The sequence below is a fragment of the Cyprinodon tularosa genome, unplaced genomic scaffold, assembly GCF_016077235.1.
Source record: "Cyprinodon tularosa strain WSP-4 unplaced genomic scaffold, ASM1607723v1 ctg151, whole genome shotgun sequence".
Lineage (NCBI taxonomy): Eukaryota > Metazoa > Chordata > Actinopteri > Cyprinodontiformes > Cyprinodontidae > Cyprinodon > Cyprinodon tularosa.
The window spans coordinates 174,389-199,735 of record NW_024038343.1 but is presented as its reverse complement, the minus strand read 5'-3'; the positions used below and the strand labels follow the sequence as shown (position 1 = coordinate 199,735).

The 25,347-nt window shown below is 39.8% G+C and overlaps 1 protein-coding gene across 1 annotated transcript in view; it reads right to left on the bottom strand.

Moving 5' to 3' along the window:
* LOC119779778 (ubiquitin-conjugating enzyme E2 E2) overlaps positions 1 to 13,764 on the bottom strand; it is a 62,518-nt gene extending 48,754 nt beyond the window's left edge. Inside the window, exons 1-3 of the mRNA XM_038279556.1 lie at positions 13,589 to 13,764; positions 10,512 to 10,695; positions 9,837 to 9,887 (exon numbers count right to left, since the gene is read on the bottom strand). Of these exons, the coding sequence (XP_038135484.1) occupies positions 9,837 to 9,887; positions 10,512 to 10,687 (227 nt within the window). The 5' untranslated portion in view covers positions 10,688 to 10,695; positions 13,589 to 13,764. The remainder of the gene's footprint in view (positions 1 to 9,836; positions 9,888 to 10,511; positions 10,696 to 13,588) is intronic.
* Positions 13,765 to 25,347: the final 11,583 nt, after the last annotated feature.

Genomic DNA, 25,347 nt, shown 5'->3' with positions numbered 1-25,347 from the left:
TAACAACTAAGCTTCTTATGAATCTATGCCAAGCTCTCATGGCAACTTCCACCCTTCTAAAAATATGTGCAAATAACATAAAAACACACAAGTAAATCAGCAAGTAGAGGAGGATATAAGAGATAGGATGTGAGATAAAAAGAAGCCAAAATATTCAACTACCACAGTTCTCATCGAGATGGATAATCAAGACAAAATTCCAGGCAGCTTGTGGGAAAAAAAAAAGAAAAGAAAAACTAAATAAGGCTATTTAAGTTTGCATACTGATTAGCAAGAAATTCACTTAAAATAGTAAAAGGTTAACAAAAAACCCCCCATCAAATGGAGCAGCAGTGCTTCGATAACAAAGATGAAAAAAAAAGAATGTTTACTAAATAAATAAAAGTCAGGGAGCGATATAACACTGTAAAAAAAAAAAAAAAAAGAAAAAAAAAACTCAACAACTTCCTTTTTCGTGAGCTGAAGAACTATTTTCAGTTGAGTGAACTTGAAAATCTAAATGTTAAATATAGAGACAATAATTCAAGTCCGTTCAGAAAACTAAGGTAGCTTTAATCTTTTAACTTTTACTCTGGGAGTTGCCAGTACTTATTCCTTTAAGTTGTTGTTCATTTCAAAAGCTGAGAGTTCAGTTTACTGTCCCTATTTTGTAGTTGTTGTAAAATGTAGGAGAACCAATTTTTGAAGTTGGCTTTTAAGGTAAAGGCTGAATTATCTTTCAATTTTTGGTTTAAAATGTGCTTAAAAGTGCTGCTCAAGAGATAACACTGTTCTGTAAAATATCAATAAGAATTTTATTTAACCCTTATATGAGTTTAAATATAACCTATAGTTATTTTACCAGTAATTAGGGACTAGTGGTTACTGAGCACATTATTAGCTTCTTTGAGCAACAGAACAGGTTAAGAAACAGGTTCAAAACACTGTTAATGTACAAAAAGAGTTAAGGAAAAATAATTTTTAAATTACACCTTAAAACCCACTAATGAAAAATAAGCTCTGAATAAAAAAAGTATTATTCTTAAGCCAGAAGTTCAATATTTGTACTTCATTAGGTGTTCTAACTTATCATTACAATAAAATAGACTTCAAAGTTTTGGAAAAATTAAAAGCAAAACGTTAAATGATTAAGTTAAAAGACTCAAACATATACATTTGCTGAGGTTTGTTGCCTTAACATTTTGGGTTCTGCCAACTTTTTTTTTTTGTGTAGTCTATCTGGCTTGAACCAAAACTGAGGTGAGAGAAACAATCGACCAGACAACAACGAAACAGACTCCATAAATCTGTACCTTATGGAAGTGAGAGGAGATCGTTGAATTGTTGCAAGTCCCCTTTACAGTTTGCACGGGACATAACAAACAACGGTGCTCCTCTATGATCATAAATATTTTTGGCCTACATTCACAACAGTGGTGATGGCAGCACTGTGCACTATGGGGATGCTCTGCTAAGCATGGAAAAGGAAGCTGGAAAAAATATAAGAAATGGCACAATAACACTAAAGGAGAAATGGGTAGCAGCTGGAAAAAGTTCAAAGTAAGAAGATTTTCTCAAAAAGAAGAATGTAGGCATGCATGGGAGAGTTTTCTTCCCTTGGCAACACTGCTGCAAAACTCTGGAGAGAGAGGAATGAAAACAAGACAAGAACAACTGCAACAATAAGACAATAGGCGGAGGAACTGAGGGCGATGAGTTTCAGCACCTGTGGTCAATCATCCGTAGCAATGGGAAGAGCGCGGCGGTGAGGTGGAGTCCAAGCTGACAAGCGTCCAGGCTGGTTTCTGACAGAACGATTGGTTTGGAAATAAGCAGGATGGGAGTAGATATGCTGGACAGCAGGAGATGAATATAGAGTTTGCCAGGGGAGGGTTTTAGAGAGGATTCATTGATGTATTGAGGACAGATATAAATTTGTGTGACGGAGGAAAATGTAGGAAGGCAGATTACATTTTGTAGTCAGGTAAAGGTCTGTAGAGGGATTTGTTGTGAAGGACAACAGTACTCCTATAAGAGGCTGAAGCCCTTAGAGTGTATCTTTAAGATATTTTAATAATCAACATTTACAACTGAAGATAATGTGTTTAAAGAGAGGATCAACACACCCCTGGGTTTAATCTCAGCTTCAATGATGCATGAGTCTACTCTAGATAAGATTTAAGTGTTGATGACGCAATATTGACATTTTCTTGTAGTGTTGCGCCGATGCCATTTTTTTGGCCCCAATACAATATAGGGGTGTAAATGATAATGGTTTTGTAGCCGACGACCCGATGCATCGACACGTCCGCAAGAGTATCGATTCGTGTTTTTTTATTTTTATCCGTTTGACTTCCGTGCTGAGTAGGTTTGTAAATCACATCCATCATAGCGACTCGATTCAATATCGATTTCCTGACCCACCCTCATTTTTTTTTCTTTTTTTTTTTTACACCTTACAGTCTAGACAATGTTTCAAATTTGAAATAAATCAATGAAAGCTATAATATCGTTATGCATTTTTTTTTTAGAAACAACAGCAAATAACAGAAGTAGAAAAGTTGCGCTCCACCTATTCCTATTAAAACCCCATTCACTGAAAAATAATAATACCCCAGCGTTATAGATTCTGAAAGGCCTTGCATCAAAAAATACTGCACAAAATCAGTGCAATGAGTGCAACGCAATACCTCGGCTCCAGATGTCCCCGCCCCCTCCACAGACGCTCCGCTGCAACTCTCCCAAATTGTAGCTGACGGCAGACAGTGCCGCAGAAAGGAGGCCGGCTTGTTTGGTTTTTACGCCTTTTAAAATGCAACTGACAGAATAACGGCCTGTTACGCTGAAATGGACCTGCAGGAACCCTGACCAACGTGGTCACAGATCACCTCGCCACGGAATAAGGAACGTCTGGATCTACTTCCACTTTCTGTTTGTGATGCCGACATTCAACAATGTCCACATTCATTTGTTTTAATCAATATATCTAATAGGTATTTAGAACAGAGTTCTGTTAACTTCAATTAAGTTAATGGGAATACAAGAGGATGCATAGACGGGTCAAACACAATTTGAAAGAGAAACTATTTTTTTTCCATGTATAAATTCTAAAAGCTTTCAACCACCAGTAATAAACATAAACCTCCAAGGTTTTATTCATTATTGCTTCAAATAAAAGTTTATTCTTTGCAGCAGGTTTGCAGAAATATTAGTGCATCTTGTGAAAAAGCCGTTAAAAAGCTGGTTCATATGCTTCGACAGGTGTGGAAGCATATGAAGCTGCCTTTGCAATTCACTTGGAAGTGTATGACAGCGAGAATAATTGCTGTGTCAAATTCTCCAGGGCTTCGGCGTGTTTCTGCTCTTCTGATGCACGACAACTGCCAAGGTGATGAGCAAGCCGTCGCAAAGCCGAGAGAGGGAGATAAAAAACTGGTGTCAAGTGTGAACGGGGGCTTGTGATTTTAAGGTAAGTGACACCACACTTTGTTACACGGATTAGATCCTTGGAAATATTACACAATGCATTATTGTGTTTGATTTATCCAAACAGGAAACAAATATAATGGGGAAATAATGCATTAAAAGCTGCTAAGTGCTATCACCGTGACTTAGAACACAGACCTGATGAAAAGGCATTAGTGTTTTATTGCCCTTATCAAGCTGGCAGCTCCTGCCTGGGATGTTTCTCTAAATTAGATCATCAACAAGACTCTCCATTCATTACAGGTTTTAACAACAGTATGAGGAAGTTGAATTCAGAGAAGCTCGGTTCAGATAAGAGAAAGACCTGGGTCGCTATGATGCTGGGGAAAAGTATTTGCCCCTTACAGATCACCTTCCCTTTGCTCTTTGGTCCCACTGACATCCTTTTGATCAAATTATCTTTAATACTCTTGAAAACCAAAATATTCTTTTCCTAATTACATTAGATATATTGTCATATCACATACCCATCGAAGACAATCAATTACACACATTAACCCAGAAGAAAAAAAATTAGCTGTATGATTTGCCCATTTTACATCAAAGCTCTTACAGGCATTGAAATCAAAAACTGCTTTACTTTACAAAAGACTGTTTTCTAGATTCAAGTCCATTGTGAAATTCACAATATAGGCGCATCCTAAATACAACCACTTAAGTGATGTTTTCATCTCGAACAAATGTAATAAGATTTTTAAAAAATTTCATGAATAACTCAATGTGAATCTTTGTTTTCTTACACCCTAGATAAATTGTGAATTAACAGTGATTTAAAACATTTTTAGAGCTAGACAAGTAGAATAGATTAAAAATGACAAAAAAAGAACATTTCTGAATATATCAATCAGGCTAAAAGATCTCAATTAACAAAATAAATCAGAAACAGATAAGTAACAAAGGGATTGGGTTCCAGCTATTGGACCGTATGAATTAAGTCAGCTCTTAAGGTATTCAGACACCAGAGAAGCACACCGATGTCTCCATATGATGCACTCATTTACAATCTAGGATAAATATAGATCTACAGCGATGCATTTCACTTGTTTGAGTCAGAGTTCAGGATAAGACTGAAAAATATGAGATAACTCCAGGGTGAAAACCACAGCTAAAAAAAAACTGCGTTAATCTCACATGTGCCAGAAACAGAAATAAAGACACCGAAAACAATGTGGAAAATATTCTGTGGGCTAATGAGAGAAAAGCAGAACTATAGAAAGAGGTCAAACTGACAGTATTTCAGAAAGACAAGACAAACCCTACAGCAGAATGTCTGGTCAACTATTTATGACATCGGGGTTTATACAGGAATCAGCAACTGTAATTTAATGCTTTTTAATGCTCTTAGAAAAAATCTTAATGACATCAACAATTACCCATGAATCTCATATATACACAGCAAATTCCTTCTTCATCTTTACCATCTGCAGGCTGCAATTCCTCGTTTTCCAGCCGCTTTTGTTGAAATTAGCATTTCCCCATTCCTAGCTTTTTCCTCCTCCTCTAGCTTCTTTTGCGAACATACGGCTTTACAATCAACTGGAAGCAGTTCCGCGCAAATATATCACAAAATATTTGCATATTTGCAAATATATATATGTATTTATATATATTGCTTAATAAATTGTTATATATACATATAAACCTTTCTTTTCCTAAATAAAGCATTTTAAATGCCAAAATAATCGCATTTAATGACAGGAGGGCAATCATATATATATATATATATATATATATATATATATATATATATATAATTAACTTCTGAACTGAAATGTGGCATGACCTGAATATTACCGTTATAGTAATATTAAAAAATCCGACATTAATACTGGAACTAAATAGTGCCTCCTTAACCCCAATGAGACATACACTGTGTGATTTTACAACAAAACCACAGGGTTTAAAAGTTCACCGCTCACGATGCATGTTCTCACACTGTGCGGCCGGACGCTCTGATGCGATATACCTGCTAACACTGTACGCCTAAAACACACGTCGGACTCAGCTCCGCAGTGAGATGGAACTACTCACTCTTCTATCCAGAAGTGTTGATGCCTGCTGTTAAATAAAAAGCTCAATAGAGTGAAGTGCGCTGCCTTGGCAATTTGTGTAGTTTTGTGTGCTGAAATCCCTGAAAATAAAAGGACTAAGACATGGCTGAGCAAACGTGGGTACGTCCGAGAGGAAGAAGAAGAAGAATCCTTGTTTGCGCACGCCCACTGAAGGATTTGCTTGCCACGGTCGACTGAATTTCAGAAAGTTTGATTTCCTCCCGACCTTACGACTCCTGATCGGGAGGTGGTCATGAGAGGCTGATCGCCCCTCCTTGCCTCCTGTATACTACACGACGCACGATCAGGCTGAGTCGGCCTAATTGCAGGAATGGATAATTGCACCGGAAGGGGAAAAAAAATAGAGATGCACGATATAATCGGCCCCCTATCGGTATCGGCCTGTATCGGCCTTAAAACTTAATATCGGACATCGGTCACCCCACCGATATTTAACCCGATATTTGATCAGCTTCTGAGTTTCTAAAGTCTAAAAAAAAAAAAAAACTACTACTTCTTCTTCTTCCTCAAAAACTTCTTTTTTACAGACTTAAAAACTTCTAAAGACGAGGGAAAAAATATTAATACATTAAAATATCACAATATCTTCATATGCTGATATATTGCCATTTAAAAACACCATATCAATCTCTTTTACTAATGAAATATTGCGATATGTCATTGTTATGCTACGAAATCCCCCGAAAATTCACGAAATTTTGCCATATTTTTATATGTTGATATATTGACGTGGTATCGATCTATTTTACTAACAAAATCTCACAAGAATTTGCAAAATATCACGAGAGTTTGTAACAGAACGATGAAATTTCACGAGATTTTGAAAGTAAAATAGATCGATACCGTGTTTTTGAAAATCTACACTATATTGCCAAAAGTATTTGCTCACCCATCCAAATTATTGGAATCAGGTGTTCCAATCACTTCCATGGCCGCAGGTGTATAAATTCAAGCACCTAGGCATGCAGACTGTTTTTACAAACATTTGTGAAAGAATGGGTCGCTCTCAGGAGCTCAGTGAATTCCAGCGTGGAACTGTGATAGGATGCCACCTGTGCAACAAATCCAGTCGTGAAATTTCCTCGCTCCTAAATATTCCACAGTCAACTGTCAGCTGTATTATAAGAAAATGGAAGTGTTTGGGAACGACAGCAACTCAGCCACGAAGTGGTAGGCCACGTAAACTGACGGAGCGGGGTCAGCGGATGCTGACGCGCATAGTGCGAAGAGGTCGCCAACTTTCTGCAGAGTCAATCACTACAGACCTCCAAACTTCATGTGGCCTTCAGATTAGCTCAAGAACAGTGCGCAGAGAGCTTCATGGAATGGGTTTCCATGGTCGAGCAGCTGCATCCAAGCCATACATCACCAAGTGCAATGCAAAGCGTCGGATGCGGTGGTGTAAAGCACGCCGCCACTGGACTCTAGAGCAGTGGAGACGCGTTCTCTGGAGTGACGAATCGCGCTTCTCCATCTGGCAATCTGATGGACGGGTCTGGGTTTGGCGGTTGCCAGGAGAACGGTACTTGTCTGACTGCATTGTGCCAAGTGTAAAGTTTGGTGGAGGGGGGATTATGGTGTGGGGTTGTTTTTCAGGAGCTGGGCTTGGCCCCTTAGTTCCAGTGAAAGGAACTCTGAATGCTTCAGCATACCAAGACATTTTGGACAATTCCATGCTCCCAACTTTGTGGGAACAGTTTGGAGCTGGCCCCTTCCTCTTCCAACATGACTGTGCACCAGTGCACAAAGCAAGGTCCATAAAGACATGGATGACAGAGTCTGGTGTGGATGAACTTGACTGGCCTGCACAGAGTCCTGACCTCAACCCGATAGAACACCTTTGGGATGAATTAGAGCGGAGACTGAGAGCCAGGCCTTCTCGTCCAACATCAGTGTGCGACCTCACAAATGCGCTTCTGGAAGAATGGTCAAAAATTCCCATAAACACACTCCTAAACCTTGTGGACAGCCTTCCCAGAAGAGTTGAAGCTGTTCTAGCTGCAAAGGGTGGACCGACGTCATATTGAACCCTATGGATTAGGAACGGGATGTCACTTAAGCTCATATGTGAGTCAAGGCAGGTGAGCAAATACTTTTGGCAATATAGTGTATTTGATATCAGCATATGAAAATATATTTGAGTATATTATTTTTCAAAGTGTCAGAAATGGATAACAAAACTGCTATTTTCAGTGACTACTTATTTTTGTCCAGCTTTAACATCGGTATCGATATCGGTTATCGGCTACATGAGTTTTAAAATATCGGCATATCGGATATCGGCCAAAATCCCAATATTGTGCATCACTAGAAAAAAATAAAAATAAAAAAAATAGTACAGTGTATGCCGGGCTTAAATCTGCAGACAAGAAAAAAAACAAAATTCTTCCACAGTAATCTATAAGATCTATTACCAGTTAATGCAAATGTCTGAAAGCAGCTACGAGGTCTTTATTTAATCTAAGTAAATAAAATGGGTTTTATGAAGCATTAGTGTTTGCTAAGACCTACAAGGCAGGAAACAGGTCAAACAGCACTATTTTTATGTAAATATCTCCATCCCTAAGCATCTCAGTCTTCAAATCTGTTGACTACAGGTAAATGTGCGTGCAGGGCAAACATACTGCGTCTCCACTTGTCACAGCAAATGAAACGAATAACCTTTCAGACGAACCTAACTGTGAACATGTGGTGTACAGGCCTCTGCGGTCTGCGCTCGTTCATGTGAGCATATAAAATGGGCTGTGAAAACGTCTGTGTGATTTCTATATGCGCCGGACACCTGTAATCATGAATCAATTTGAGGAAACATCACAGCAGACACCTCATTAGGTCCTGGAATCATTTTAGGATGCAGAAAGGAGGACACGCTGGCAAAAAAAAAAGAAAAGAAAAAGGATAATCCCAGAGAAGCTTAATTGTTTCCCAGGCAACTAGCTCCCCCACCAAGACGACGACTGTGAAATATCTGATGGCAATTATTTTACTTTCAAATTACTTACTTATGTCCTCCAGCTAAATCCTTCATGTGAGCTTACCTAGGTTTTTTTTCCTTTAAGGAGGTGGAAAGAGGGGGGCTGATAAAGATTACAGAGTCCTCGAGGAAAACAACATCTCCTCCAGCCTCCAGCAGAATAACAAAACTGGGCCGTGAGCTCAAATGAAAAGGTTAGCTCAATGTTTATGGTTAATGATGGCGGGGTTCCGACGAGAGCCGGCAGGGGTGATTAATTCATGCAATAAACAACGCCGTCTAGGGTGTAGTCATTTCAAACCGCCTGATGAGTCATACAAAACCGTTTTCCTTAATCATTTTAAGCAGGTGCCCAAGACGAAATACATGGATCAGGAACAAAAAAAAAAAAATCTTAATTTTCCACAAGTGTCCCTTAACAAAGATCAGCTTCAATTCTCCATCTTAATTTGCAGCACAGCGCAGACGCAGAGTTATTGTTCTGCGCTAAACGGAGCTACAATCAGTGGCGGTGTGTCACTCTGTGTAATATAGGTTAATAAGGGCCGGCTCCTGACTAACAGCCCAAAGATACGCCTTCAGAGTGATGCACACATGCGGTCTGCCACTCGCTTGCGACCATCTCTCTTCCTCAAAGGGCTCACAGCCGCAGTGCTCTCACACAATAACCATTGTCTGTGGTAAATCCCCCCGCAAAGAGAGGTGTTGGTGGGGGGTGAAATCACACGAGAATCAAAACAAGGTTTTAAAGTCACACTACCACTTGTTTTCCAGCATTTCAGCTGATCCAAAGCACTGGTGTAAAATAAAAAAAAAGCCTCCCCACAGTAGCTGCGGGGTTCCTGTTTTCCATCTTAAAAGGAAGACAACCCTTTCTAGGCTGGAATTTCCAAATCTGAGCATTTTTATCTGACTTTTGTTTTTTAAAGTTTGTTTTTAATTGGTGGCATGTTTCTATAGTGCTCCAGGTTTAAATACAGAGCTGCCAAAAAAATAAAGAAAATACAAACAAGAAATAAATTCTGGGAATATAAATGATTTTCCATACTACTCCAGACCTAGAAAACACATTCTAGATTACAAAAGAACCCTGTTTTTTCCTGTGTTGGCTTTGTCCAGCAACAATAATGCAAGAATGGGTTGCAATTGCACTTTTTCACCTGAGATTATCCTCTCAACCACACACACCAGCAGAATAGGAACATGGACAAAAAAAGAGCATTACAGCGTAGCCATGAAACGAGCATGTTTCTGCACCCTGCACCCATTACAGCTGCTCTGTTCAACTACTCTGCTCTGAACAAATAACAGCAGATCATTCTTACCTGCAGTTTGGAGGTGGGTCTAATGTTATTTCTGCCAGCTCTTTCTGGATCCTGGAAAGCAGAAATGTCCTTTTTAATATTATGTTCCTCAAATGGAAAAATCACCTATTTATCTTTTACAGAAAACATAAAAAGGGTGTTCTGAAATATATGTATCAATGAGCCCAGTGTTGTAAATACATTACAGCAGACAAAAAAAAGAACTGAGATCAGATGCTGCTTGTTTTATCCAATATCATTTTCTTGGTTCTTGTGCTTAGGCCCCCTCATAGCTTTCAGGAAATGCACAGAAAAACATCAGTGACTTCTATAAGAAAAGACTGTGTGTCCTCAGCAGACTTCTCGCTCAGCTGCTTGCATAACTGGCATCATCTGGCCCTTTTTGGGAATGCCTGCACATACTGGCAGAGTTAGAGTTAAGTGTTTTGGAGCATAAGGCGTATCCATTAAAACAAACAGACGGGGATGAGAATATCGCTCTCAGATGACAGCAGTGACACTTCAGAGCTGCGGTGTCAGGCTGGATATATGAAACAACAACGCCTGTGGGACCTGAGTCTTTTTATGCAACCTCACACCCCCGGGGGCACAAGGAGGCAGAGCTTTGGTGTAACAAACAGCTCCTGAGTGTTTGATGATGCCAGGGTTCTTTTTTTTTAGGTCTCCTCGGCTTACCTCTTGGCACTCGTTGAAAGTTTAGCAGCGGTTTTACTAGAGATCTTGGTCTCCTTCTTTTTGGGCTGTGCCTGCTCTCGCTCCTGCTCAGGCGGTACCGTTTCCCTTTGTTCGATATCCGAGCTGCCCCCGCTCGTGCTGGGGCTGTCGTCCGGTCTCTGCACTTCGCTGGACATTGTGGGCCCTAAAAAAAGGAAAGAGAAATTAGCGCCGTGATAAACTGGTGCTTTGATTAAGGGTTAAAGATTTGAAGGAGGCTTAAATATAAACAAGTGTTTATCTGGGTTCAAAGGAAATGTGTTTCAGACACAAAGGCTTGGATTTCATGTAAATATAAACAAGTTATTCTATAATCAGAGATTGTATTAATAAGAATCTAATATCCTGGCTTTAACAGCTGCAGTAATTTGTTTTCTTACAGATAATGGCCAAGTGGTAAAATTGATCTTATTCAATGTTACCTTTAAATGTGCAAATAAAATGTCTCTTTCAGCCCCTGCAAATTTAATCTATGAATTTTCCACTGTAGTCCTCCTCTCCAGCAGCTCCCTATTCCACATCCTTTGTCCAGCATAACCAGTATCCCTCCTCTGCACTAATTCAAACCATCTCAGCCAGACCTCCAACCTTGTCTTGAAGCCAATCAGCCTCTGCTTTTCCTCTCATCTGGACACCTACAGCGTTAGTTCCTGTCTTCCAGTTAGTTGCACCAAACATCACACCAGGACTCACTAACATCTGTAAATGTGTCCTTCTACTCTTGCAGAAAGGTTTCCATGAGCACCCATGGCTTCAGAGAATTCTCTTCAGGTCCTTGAAGCCTCTCTGTCCAATTTGTCTTCAGATCTTTCACATAAACACAATGTCTTCACTTGTGGACCAGAGTAAGATTTCCCAAAAACAAAAACAAAAAAATTAGGGAAATAAAGCCCTGCCCTCAGTTTTTTTAGAAGCCTCCTTATGTCTTCAATCACGTTTAACAAAAAGAGGTGAACATAAACATGTGGCACTTGCAGCGTAATAAAAGACGGTCTCAGATGGAAGAGAGGTTCTGCAGAACGATCCGTTGCAGAGGGGTTTCAGGTTGCCTTTTCCGTTCCCTGAAGAGCAATTCATGGAAAGGTATCTGCTACGATAACGGTTTCAGAAGTCAGAACAAGGACGATCCAGCTGCTCTGCACAACATTCAGGATAAATCTGCAGTATCGGAGCCAGTTTAATGCTCTGGTTAATCTGAACAGGTGGACATTTTGATGGCACTGATGTTAGATGGCGACGTGGAGCTATTCCACAGCTTTTAAGGAATCTGGACAGACTGAAATTCATTATTAAAATGGTACATTTATTATAGCTTATTTACTACACAGTGTATGAAGGAGAATCAGAATTCACAAATTTCAAGTTAAAGTACAGAACATGTTTTTTCATGATTAGAATCATAACTTTAAAGCAGAATCACAATTAAGGCACACATATATATATATATATATATATATATTGTGTCTCTGCAAATTTAATAAAGCATGTATAAAGAACTCACAAACTCATTTAGAAAGAACCTTTGTCTGTATAATAATCCAGTCCAGTTTGAAACAGGTCTAAATGACAGGATACGTGGCTTTAAATTCACAAAATGTGTTTAAATAGGTCTGAATTGTTGAATAACTTAAACCAGGTTTGGTCAAGTCTAAACACTGATTTTCAAACCAAATCAAAGCTAGTGGACAAAGAAGGACAAAGTGAATTTGTCCTTCTTTAGTGTAGAGTCACCTATAAACACTGTGGTTTTGAATCTAAAGGCTTAAAAATAACTAAAATAATACTTCCTTTGGTACAAAAATTGAATAAATGAATCAACCCTTTACAAATACTGTAATGTTGAATCTAAAAAAGGCTAAAAAAAAACTAAAATGTAACTTCCTCTTTAAAAATTGAATAAAGGAATCAATCTTTTACAAATACTGTAGTGTTGAATCTAAAAAAGGCTAAAAAAAAAACTAAAATGTAACTTCCTCTTTAAAAATTTAATAAAGGAATCAATCTTTTACAAATACTTTAATTTTGAATCTAAAAAAGGCTTAAAAATAGCTCAAATATAACTTTGTTCAGTTCAAAACTTTAATAAATGAAACAATTATTTACAAATACTGTAGTATTGAATCTAAAAAAAGGCTTAAAATAACAAAAATATAATTTTCTTTGGTTCAAAAATTAAATAAATGACTTCCTTTGGTTCAAAATTGAATAAATGAATCAATCCTTTACAAATACTGTAGTTTTGAATCTAAAAAAAGGCTTAAAAATAACTAAAATATAACTTCCTTTGGTTAAAAATTTGAATAAATGAATCAATCTTTTACAAACTGTGTGTTTATGTTTACTTGAAGATGCATTTTCTGAGACGTGGTTATTTATAAATCAATTACTCCGCTTGAACAAACATCCTTTTATGAATAAAAAGGTTTATTTAAATGATCTCTCGTTTCTGTGCTATGATCTAGTTTGGTTTGGCTGGTTAACGTGTGAGGGCAGATAAAGAGGAGGTCCAGATTTCCTAAAAGCAGTGAAATGTCTCTAATCGGAAGCTAACTTCATCGTCGTAACGTTAATGGGGATGAAGCCCACACAATGGGGGGTCTACCGGGGGGGACTGCAGCCCAACGGCTCCACAAAAGCGACCGTAAACATTATTGGGAGCTAGCTAACATAACGAGGCCGGGGGGGCGGGGGGGAAAGTAGGGCTGCTGCTGCGGGCTGTGTAAATAATGAGAGAAGATGATGAGCAGGCCTGCTTTGTTTTATAACTAATTGATAAAACGACGCAGAGATGGAGGCGTTTCTGTCGGAGGGGGCAGGAGGACGGTCAGTGGCGGCGGAGCTCCGGGGGAGCCCTTACTGAGGAGCGGTGACCCTGCCTCGGCACAAAGGGAGACTCTTCTCACCACCTCTCCCGTCTTCTCTCCCTCCCTCTTTCCCTCCTCCTCCTTCACTGGAAAAAAACGACACTTCTCCTCCTCGGGACATTTTCTACCCGACTTTCTCCTTGATAAACCAAAAAACGCGGCTGTCGACCTTACCTCGGCTGTTGGCCGTCGATGCTGCAATTCGGCGTCTTAATCCCCAAGGTACCGAGAAAAGTATATCCTCACACGGCCGTCTGCTCGCTCCCGTGTCCTTGCTATTTAACTGGAGGTAGCAGCGGCAGAAAAGCGATTACAGCAAAGCGAGGCAGCCCCGGACCGCCTCCAGGCGCGCTCCCGATCTGCGCGTGCTCCGTGCGCACGTGGGCTGCAATGGTGAGAGAAGTGGCCCGCGTGAGATGATAAAGACCTCATGAATTATTCCAAAATAGGACAAATCTATCTCCCTAATGATGCCCTCATGAAAACGCATTTTACCCCTTTCATACAAATCCGTTTATTCACTTCTATCAAATCAATTAGAAATAAACTTACAAATAAAGGAGCTTTGTCTTCAGTTCTTTGTTGTAGCAAATGCTTCCTGCAAATAAATCTTTCACAATTGGGAAGTTGTTTTTATCTCGTATAAACGGTTTAATGTTTTTCAAAAATGCCTGTTATTAGGAGTAAGAACAAAATGGCTTTTCAGATAGCATGCAGCTTAAACTGTCCATCCATCCATTTTCTAAAAGGCTTAATCCCAAGTGGGGTCATGAGGGGGTGCGTATCTCCAGGGTCCACCCTGGATAGGTCGCCAATCCATTGCAGGGCAACACAGAGACAAACAGGACAAACAACCATTCATGCACACACTCACACCTAAGGACAATTTAGAGGAGCCAATTAACATAACTGTCATGTTTTTGGACTGTGGGAGGAAGCTGGAGTGCATGGAGAAAACCCATGCATGCTCAGGGAGAACATGCTAACTCCATGCAGAAAGACCCTGGGCCGGGAATCCTTCTTGCTGCAAGGCAGCTACCCACTGCACCACTGAGCAGCCCGAGCTTAAACTGCTCTAAGAAAATCCTCAGGTTGCATGAAATCTTTTTTTTTTTTTTTCAAATCATCCATTTTCTCATTACCAGCAAATATGGGCTCTGATGAGACCAAACCTTGATCAGAACCAGGATCAGGATGAGCAGCCATCTGCCCAGACTGTCTGTGGTTCATAAGATACACTATATTGCCAAAAGTATTTGCTCACCCATCCAAATTATTGGAATCAGGTGTTCCAATCACTTCCATGGCCACAGGTGTATAAATTCAAGCACCTAGGCATGCAGACTGTTTTTACAAACATTTGTGAAAGAATGGGTCGCTCTCAGGAGCTCAGTGAATTCCAGTGTGGAACTGTGATAGGATGCCACCTGTGCAACAAATCCAGTCGTGAAATTTCCTCGCTCCTAAATATTCCACAGTCAACTGTCAGCTGTATTATAAGAAAATGGAAGTGTTTGGGAACGACAGCAACTCAGCCACGAAGAGGTAGGCCACGTAAACTGACGGAGCGGGGTCAGCGGATGCTGACGCGCATAGTGCGAAGAGGTCGCCAACTTTCTGCAGAGTCAATCACTACAGACCTCCAAACTTCATGTGGCCTTCAGATTAGCTCAAGAACAGTGCGCAGAGAGCTTCATGGAATGGGTTTCCATGGTCGAGCAGCTGCATCCAAGCCATACATCACCAAGTGCAATGCAAAGCGTCGGATGCGGTGGTGTAAAGCACGCCGCCACTGGACTCTAGAGCAGTGGAGACGCGTTCTCTGGAGTGACGAATCGCGCTTCTCCATCTGGCAATCTGATGGACGGGTCTGGGTTTGGCGGTTGCCAGGAGAACGGTACTTGTCTGACTGCATTGTGCCAAGTGTAAAGTTTGGTGGAGGGGGGATTATGGTGTGAGGTTGTTTTTCAGGAGCTGGGCTTGGCCCCTTAGTTCCAGTGAAAGGAACTCTGAATGCTTCAGCATACCAAGACATTTTGGACAATTCCATGCTCCCAACTTTGTGGGAACAGTTTGGAGCTGGCCCCTTCCTCTTCCAACATGACTGTGCACCAGTGCACAAAGCAAGGTCCATAAAGACATGGATGACAGAGTCTGGTGTGGATGAACTTGACTGGCCTGCACAGAGTCCTGACCTCAACCCGATAGAACACCTTTGGGATGAATTAGAGCGGAGACTGAGAGCCAGGCCTTCTCGTCCAACATCAGTGTGCGACCTCACAAATGCGCTTCTGGAAGAATGGTCAAAAATTCCCATAAACACACTCCTAAACCTTGTGGACAGCCTTCCCAGAAGAGTTGAAGCTGTTTTAGCTGCAAAGGGTGGACCGACGTCATATTGAACCCTATGGATTAGGAACGGGATGTCACTTAAGCTCATATGTGAGTCAAGGCAGGTGAGCAAATACTTTTGGCAATATAGTGTATGTAGAAATCACAGTGACACTGAAACAGTTGTCAGTAAACATCTGCTAAAACAAACAAACTTTATGCAGTATTGATTATGTAAATTGTGACTAACCCTAGGTCTACTAATGGTAATAAGCAACTGATAATCTAGGTCTAAGACCAATTTAGAGTTTAACTCTCCCAAAAATAAATATTTTTTTTCAGTGAAACAGTATAAACTGTATAAACTCAGCCTGTGGGGTACTACTTTGGTATTATACTCCTTTTTTTACAATTATTTTTACAATTTCTTAAAACCAAATAATATTCAAACGCCAAATATATTTCAAAGTGCTTTACATGAATGAAACACTAGAACTGGGGAGTGGCGGCCCAGCGGTCAGGGCATAGAGCTTGGAATCCTGAGGTTCTGATCGAGATCCACTCTCACAGACTGCCACTCTGGGTCTCTGAGCAAGACCCCACACAACACATGGGGTTGGATTAAATACAGAGAGTTCAGTTCGTTGCTCTGTACTTGTGACAGTGTAATGACAATATATATATTTTTTTTTTAATTGATGCTGCTCTCTTAACTTTGAACACTGGCCATTAGTTGAAATGGTATTTTGTTCTTGGTTCCAGCTGTAAATGTTGCTATTTGTTGTCATCATCATAACCCTGTTTTTGGGTATAAGTAAAACCGCAGAGGGCTGCAACTTAAGGTCTCTTGGCACCAACGACTTCGGTGGCATTTTTAAAAATGTATCTGTGTGGGCGGGGTTATGTTTCTACATGGAGTCAGTTATCTCTCATTCATACCAGCCCCAATTTTGCATTGCATTAGCTTAGGGCAGGAGTTAGTAACTCCTGGCTCCAACCGGATCTTTGGACATTCCACAAAGGCTATTATTATATATATATTAAATTATTAAAAAGCAAACCATGTACAATTAGAACATAAATGTTACCTTTTGATTAATTATACCAGAGTTAGCCAAAGGCTAATTTGCATTTGCTGTGCCCTTAGCAGATAACAATTCATATTAAGTCCATGCTACATTCAACAAATAAAAACAACAAGCATACAATGACATATTAATAACTGAAAATTATAAAGAACCAGTGAGAATTTTAAAATGTAGATATAATAAAAAAAGAACTTTCACAGTTTTTTGGATTCCTCATAAAATAATTGCATTGCATTTTAACACCACTACCAGTAATAGCTTCTTAGAAATTCTCTCAAATATTAAATTGGCATGAGAAACAAGAAAAAACAAAAAACATAATGTCTTCAAAACTTTCATCTGTTTTTATTGTAAATTTAAAAATAGAAATAACATGTCGGTTCTTTAAGGATGAAACAATCCCGGGCTCTTATTTTAAATTTAATTCAACTCAGTTTATTTATATAGCTCCAATTCACAATACATTTAATCTCAAGACACTTTACAGAAACAATTAAAAGATATCACACAGTCAGATTGGTTCAAAGTTTTCTATCTAAGGAAAAGCAGTTGATTGCATCGACTCATTGACTCAAAGGCAATCCCTCATCCCTTATAGGTTGCAGAAAACCTGGGTTAAGTAATCCAAAGTACAATACAAGAATAATGTCACACCCAACTTAACAGAAAACATTAAAACAATAAAAACAGTGAGCAATTATGATGAATGAGCACAGAAAAAAAATCCCCTCTTCATGGGTATTTTCTTTCCTCACCTTGTTGCAGCGCACGGCTTCAGGGTGTTTTCATACATCATTGCTGCATAAGCACACAAAGAAAAATAACTTGCTAATTTTAGTGTTAAAATAGACCTGATAATACTGTTTCCTGATGACACCAAAACAACAGCAAACAGAAATATATATATATATATATATATATATATATATATATATATATATATATATATATATATATATATATATATATATATATATATATACTTGATCAAGTGACATTACTTCATTTTGGGTATGAGAGCAAAAGTTCTATTTATTATTCATCTGTAGGTTACGAAGGAAGTGGATTGTTTATTTCAGCACGCTAATATCTGGGATTTCGGATATAGTTTTATATATATATATTGTATGTGTTTTATTTTTCCTCTTTCAAGTATAAAATGATCATAAGAATAAAGACAGACTATATTTTTAAATAAACATTCGTCCCAAGTGTATTCATATCAAGCTGTAAGTGGCAATAAGGCCTTTTTAGGATGAAAATACAATAACAGCCCATCCATGAATAGTCCTATTTCAGAAGAAAATGATTATTCTGAAAGCAGTTAGAAAAAATGCCAAATAAAGTCTAGTTGAGTTCAGAGTGTAAAGAAGTCAAACAAAAGCTCACACATCTGCTAAGTGGTTTTCCTGTGGAGCTCTCAGCTACATGATTTAGTGAAGAGGACTGTGAAATGTAAGAACTGAAAAGCCATTAAGTTGATATTTCAGCTTCTTACACGCACTGTTTCATAATACCAAGATCAACCATTCATTCATGCTTGAAATTTAGGGCGAGTATCTAACTTGTAGTCACAGTCAGCAGTACACAGCACATGATGTGCCTGCAGAGAGACAAAACATCGCTGCAGTCAAATAAATATGACAACATCAATCAGTGGCCTATTGATGGCCACAGCAAGGTGCAATTCAGTAGATTTAAAAAAGTCCGTTGAAGATGTTCTGACACAGCACAACACTAAAGGGTTCTTTGGAACCTTTTTATGAGGCAGGGATAACTGAATTTTCTCACAGAATTACAAGCTCCTCTCCTGTAATGAGAAGGCTGAAATTCCTGCAAAAAATGTACCATTAAATAGATGGTGTGTGAAGTCTCAGACAGCCACAGGGTGTCATTCACATAACACTTTCACCAACATGAAATTCAAATACTTATAGCTGGCTGTCTGTCTGCTTTTTTATTCTTGGCCAGGATTGATTTCTGTTTTTTATTCAATGACCTTTCTCATCAATAATTTTTTTCTTTTTAGCAAAAAAGGTCTAATATCTTCCTCTACAAAGAGTGGATCTGCTTTGGGTTGTTTCAACTGCAAAAAGGTCAATGCATGAATAAAACTCAGTGTTTATGGTCTCTCCTTTGGTCAAATATGTATGTGCTACTATATCAGCTTTGTAAAATATTTAATACACTCAAGCAATAAACAGTGGCTGAGTGCCTGTAGAATGGAGAGACTGCAAATACAGCTGGTTGGTTGCTTCTGTTAAAAAAACAACAACAACAAAAACAAAACTGGCATGGGTTAAGCAAAACATATTCTCCTATTTAGAGGTACATGTCTTGCTGTCACTACAAAAAATATACATACGTACATTTACATGCTATTTTGGGAAACATTTCCTGAACTGCTTATTTCTGGACCATCAGTATAAAAGACGCTTGATTCATTGATGATGATGAGAAGTCAAAAATGGTGTATGATTTATTAAGGTAAATAAAGTTTTAAATCTTTTGTCTCCCTTCGTGTGGAAATTCAGGTGTATAAATTCAGAGTCTGCATCCTTTAAACGACCAACTCTACAATTAGTGTTGCACAGATACCGATACCAGCATCAGACAGGGCCCTGATCCAGCAAAAAAAGGTGATATCCGTATCGGCGAGTACCAACAAATAGGGCACCAATACCATTTTGAGAGCCAAAACTTTATTCGACTATTGTCACCCATTCCAGGTAGGCAATAAAAAGTTCTACTGGATTCACTTTGTATTAGATTTTTTCCTGCTTTACAAAGGTAGGCAGCAGCTTGACAAAGCCATGATGGCAATTATTTTAAATCCAAGTAGTATGCAGTTCTTTATATATATACACACACACATCAATTTCAAACAGATTGTATCGGTATGTATCTGCCAATACTGCACAGCCAGGTATCGGTATTGGTATTGCAAATCCTATCTACAATTCCACCATCTCTGGTAGAATTGTAATGGTGCATTCACGCTGTTGGGCCGGTCCAGGGGTCCAGGAATTGGTGACAGTGAGAAATGTCCCCCGTTTAGTTGGTTCAGTTCGCTTTAAACAGAACATTTTAGAAAGGGCCAAACAACATAATGCATTGGCCGCATGCTCCACTATTACTCTGATAAGAAAGAAAAGAAAAGGTTATATCATTGAGCTTCTGTTCACTGCAAAAAATGAAATCTAATCTTATCTACTTATCTTATTTTAAGAGTAAACATACCAATTCCATTGGTATATCTTGATTGTTTTTACAGTGTTGCTGCTTTGTTTAAATGCTCCAGAACCTGGACTCTGGCAGGCCAACAACATTCCAAAGGTTTTGTTGGAGGCTGGAGAAGTTCCACCCTTCTCCAGCAGAGTCCGCCGTGGATCCTCCTGAGCAGAGCCTCCTGCACAGCTGCTGCTCGTTACCATCATCAGAGGATCCACTACTTAAGCTGTCTTCAGACCTTGCCTCAACGCCGCAGTGTTGATCCAGTTGGTTAGCACCTAAGCCTAGAACCTCTGAGAACCTTTTGTTGACTTTTGAATCTAAGCTGGATTCTAACGTTATCTCTGTCTTTCCAGGAAACCAGTTTTTTCCCGCGAAGCTCTGGAAGAGCTTAACCTGCCGAGCCTGCCCTCTGAGCCAAACCTGAAGACTCCCTCTGGTTTTCTACGCAGCTCTGGACCAAGAGCTGGAAACACTAACCAAGGTCGGCTACCTCCTGAGAAGCAAGACGCTGAAACAGCCAGCGGACTCTGCTACCAAACCTTCTCCAGTTCCAACATCCTCCCTCTCCAAGCCTTATTCAAGGACCCACAAGGTACAAGCCAGAAACAATCCTAAAGACAAGTTCCTAAGTGCTCCGCTAACTAAACTGTCCTCCACACAGACTCCGGTGTACCTGTCTCCCAGGACCAGAACCAGAACCCGTTCATTTTGCTTGTGAACAATAAACTCTGTTAAACCTTTGAAACTGTTTCTGTCTGGTGGTGTTCTGCATCATTGGGTCACATTTTGAGAACCAATCATGACAGAACACTGCGGCCATACACAAGGCCCAGCGGTTCACCTCACCCGTCATCTGGAAGAACAGGCGGCCCAACTCAATGGACACGCCTTGGCCTTACGTGAACTAAACACCCGCATTGAGATGCAAAACCAGGTAATCCAAGGCTATGCTAACTATGTAAACAGTGCTAACGCCACGCCAGCAGCGCAACCATTTCCGGGTCCGGTTCCCCCTCCGAGGTCACCAGCCGTGACGTCACCTGAGTTCCGTCCTTGCCTCCCTGAGAGATTCTCCGGTAATATGAAGGATTGCAAGGGTTTTTTATTTCAGTGCCGATTACTTTTTCAAAATTCTCCCAACAGTTTTTCCACGGACTATAAAAGAGTAACCTTTATTCTTTCCCAACTTACAGGAAGAGCTTTGGAGTGGGCTCAAGCCAGATTCCCCTCTGATCAAAGTCTCAACTGCCGATATGCTGACTTTATTTCTGAATTTTCCCAGGTTTTTAACCAGGAGACGGACCAAACAATTGACTCTCGTTCCCTTTTCAGTTTAAAACAGGGAAATTCTTCTGTGGCTGATTTCTCAATCAACTTCCGGGTTAAGGCAGCCGCTTCCGGATGGAACCAAATCGCTCTAAAGGGGGCTTATTTTATGGCCTTAAATGAAAATATTAAGGACGAACTTGCTACTCTCGACGAACCAGCTTCCCTCGAAGAATTAATCAAGCTGACAATAAGATTGGACAACCGAATCCGAGCTAGAAGGAGTTCCAAGCCAGGAAATCTAGGATCTCATTCATCTGCTCCTGCTTCAAATAATGTGTCTGTTATTTCTCCTCCCACAGAACAGTTGCCTAAGTTGAGACCTAAGGTCCAGTCTCTCCCTCTGCCTGTTCAGTCTTCTCATTCTGGTGACATGGAAGAGGTACCTATGCAGGTTGGACACACTAGGCTCACTCCTGAAGAAAGACAAAGACGTTTTCTGGGTAAACTCTGCATTTATTGTGGTGAGAGTGGACACTTCATCGCTTCCTGTCCGGCTAAGTTAAAAGCCTGGGCCCGCCAGAGGATCTGAGGAGTTTGGCGGGCCGAACTAATTCTAAGAAATCTCCTCGATTGTTTCTCCCAGCCACCTTGTTTTTTGATGACAGAACCTCTCCTTCTCTGCATTTATTGATTCAGGCTGTGAACGGAACCTCATTGATTCCAACCTCGTTCAACAATTAGGAATTGAAACTATTCCACTTTCTCAACCACTTCGTGTCTCTGCAATTGATGGGAAAAAACTCCACCAGGTTACCCATCAAACTCAACCCCTCGAGCTACTACTCTCAGGTAACCATCGTGAAACCATCACATTTTTTGTTTTTCCCTCTGCATGTTCGCCCCTGGTGCTCGGCTTCGAATGGTTGGAGAAGCACAATCCACGTATTAACTGGTCCGACCGTCACGTGGAATCCTGGTCTACATTATGTCATGAAACATGCCTTCGTGCGGCAGCCCCTATGGTGGGGCCTCCTAGAGGTGGGGGGGAGATGGACTCTCCTGACCTTTCTACAGTTCCCCCTGAGTACCATGACTTGGCTCCGGTCTTCAGTAAGGTCAGTGCTACGTCCCTTCCACCACACAGACCATATGACTGTGCCATTGAATTACTACCTGGAGCACCGTTACCCAGCAGCCGTCTATACAACATCTCCAAGCCCGAACGAGAAACCATGGAGAAGTATATTAACGAGTCTTTAGCTGCTGGAATTATTCGCCCATCTTCTTCTCCTCTGGGTGCAGGGTTCTTCTTTGTTGGCAAGAAGGATGGTTCTTTAAGACCTTGCATTGATTACAGAGGTTTGAACCAAATAACAGTTACACTGAAAAAAAAAATAGAGGTTGACAGAACTTACATTTTCTAGGCAACGTGATGCATTTGGTTTTTTGAGTTTTCCTTACTTAAATTCACTGTGGTTGAGTTTACAAAGATTTTTGAGTTCTGCCAACTTAGGTTTTTGGAGTGTTACATAGAAATTTTGAGTTCTACCAACTTAGGTTTTTGAGTTTCACCTTTAAGTTCTGAGTTCTATCAACTTTGTTTTATGAGTTTGACATATAGATTTTGAGTTCTACAAACTCAGATTTTGTAGTGTTATCTGCAAGTTGAGTTCTATCAACTCAGTTTTTTTAGTCCTACCAATCGTCTTCACTACCAATCATTCAACACACAAAAAATTATGTTAATACAACATTTTTATTGCTTCAAGCCAAACATTGCATAGATACAGTATAAAACCATGTTCAACAACATAATCTTAACTGCACAGATCAAAGTAACATGACACTGGACCAGAATGTTCTAGATTCGTAAGAGTGATGATGAGGGAAAAAACAGTAAGACACCATTTTAGTAAGAGGAAAACACACAGGTAATTTTTTGTGAAGTAAGTGTATTAACATATATGAAAAAATAACAGTTTTACAAATTTGGACGGCCTTCAGTTTGTTTTTTTCAATTGTAGTCTCTTTAAATTGGGTGCACCCTTTTAAAAAAAATAAAATGAAATAAAATGTCTTGTTTCCCAACGGAAAAAGAAAAAGGTTTTCCCTTTTTATCTCTGAGTTTTTCTTTTTAGTCCTACCACTCCGACAGGACGATGAATGCAAAAAAAGAAAGTCCTCTTCAGTCCAAATCCTTCTCTTCAATCCAAATCCAGATGTTCACACGGTTGGCTCGCCATCTCCATTTAAGGAGAGAATCCAGAATCCAGGGTATCCAAAAAACCCAGCCTGCATAGCACAACAGGGCTTAGTTAAATCCATTCACTTCTTGTTCTTAACTGTACAGTTTATATCTCTCCAAGTACAGGTGCTGGTCATAAAATTAGAATATCATGAAAAAGTAGATTGATTTCAGTAATTCCATTTAAAAAGTGAAACTTGTATATTATATTCATACATTACATACAAACTCATATATTTCAGATGTTTATTTTGTTTAATTTTGATGATTACAAATGACAACAAATGAAAATCTCAAATTCATCATATCAGAAAATTAGAATATTGTGAAAAGGTTCAAAATTGATGGCCCCTGGTGCCACACTCTAATCAGCTAATTAACTCAAACCACCTGCAAAAGCCTTTAAATGGTCTTTCAGTCTAGTTCTATAGGCTACACAATCATGGGGAAGACTGCTGACTTGACAGTTGTCCAAAAGACGACCATCGACACCTTGCACAAGGAGGGCAAGACACAAAAGGTCATCGCTAAACAGGCTGGCTGTTCACAGAGCTCAGTGTCCAAGCACATTAATAGAGAGGCGAAGGGAAGGAAAAGATGTGGTCGAAAAAAGTGTACAAGCAAGAGAGATAACCGCACCCTGGAGAGGATTGTGAAACAAAACCCATTCAAAAATGTGGGGGAGATTCACAAAGAGTGGACTGCAGCTGGAGTGAGTGCTTCAAGAACCACCACACACAGACGTATGAAAGACATGGGTTTCTGCTGTCGCATTCCTTGTGTCAAGCCACTCTTGAACCACAGACAGCGTCAGAAGTGTCTTGCCTGGGCTAAAGAGAAACAGGACTGGACTGCTGGTGAGTGGTCCAAAGTCATGTTCTCTGATGAAAGTAAATTTTGCATTTCCTTTGGAAATCAAGGTCCCAGAGTCTGGAGGAAAAGAAGAGAGGCACTTCATCCACGTTGCTTGAAGTCCAGTGTAAAGTTTCAACAGTCAGTGATGGTTTGGGGTGCCATGTCATCTGCTGGTGTTGGTCCATTGTGTTTTCTGAGGTCCAGGGTCAACGCAGCCACATACCAGGAAGTTTTAGAGCACTTCATGCTTCCTGCAGCTGACCAACTTTTTGGAGATGCAGATTTCATTTTCCAACAGGACTTGGCACCTGCACACAGTGCCAAAGCTACCAGTACCTGGTTGAAGGACCATGGTATCCCTGTTCTTAATTGGCCAGCAAACTCTCCTGACCTTAACCCCATAGAAAATCTATGGGGTATTGTGAAGAAGAAGATGCAATACACCAGACCCAACAATTCAGAAGAGCTAAAAGCCACTATTAGAGCAACCTGGGCTATCATAACACCTGAGGAGTGCCACAGACTGATCGACTCCATGCCACGCCGCATTGCTGCAGTAATACAGGCCAAAGGAGGCCCAACTAAATACTGAGTGCTGTACATGCTCATACTTTTCATGTTCATACTTTTCAGTTGGCCAACATTTCTATAAATCCTTTGTTTTTATTGGTCTTCAGTAATATTCTAATTTTCTGATATGATGAATTTGAGATTTTCATTTGTTGTAATTTGTAATCATCAAAATTAAACAAAATAAACATCTGAAATATATGAGTTTTTATGTAATGTATGAATATAATATACAAGTTTCACTTTTTAAATGGAATTACTGAAATCAATCTACTTTTTCATGATATTCTAATTTTATGACCAGCACCTGTATGATAAATTTCAGTGTGTAATGTAACTTT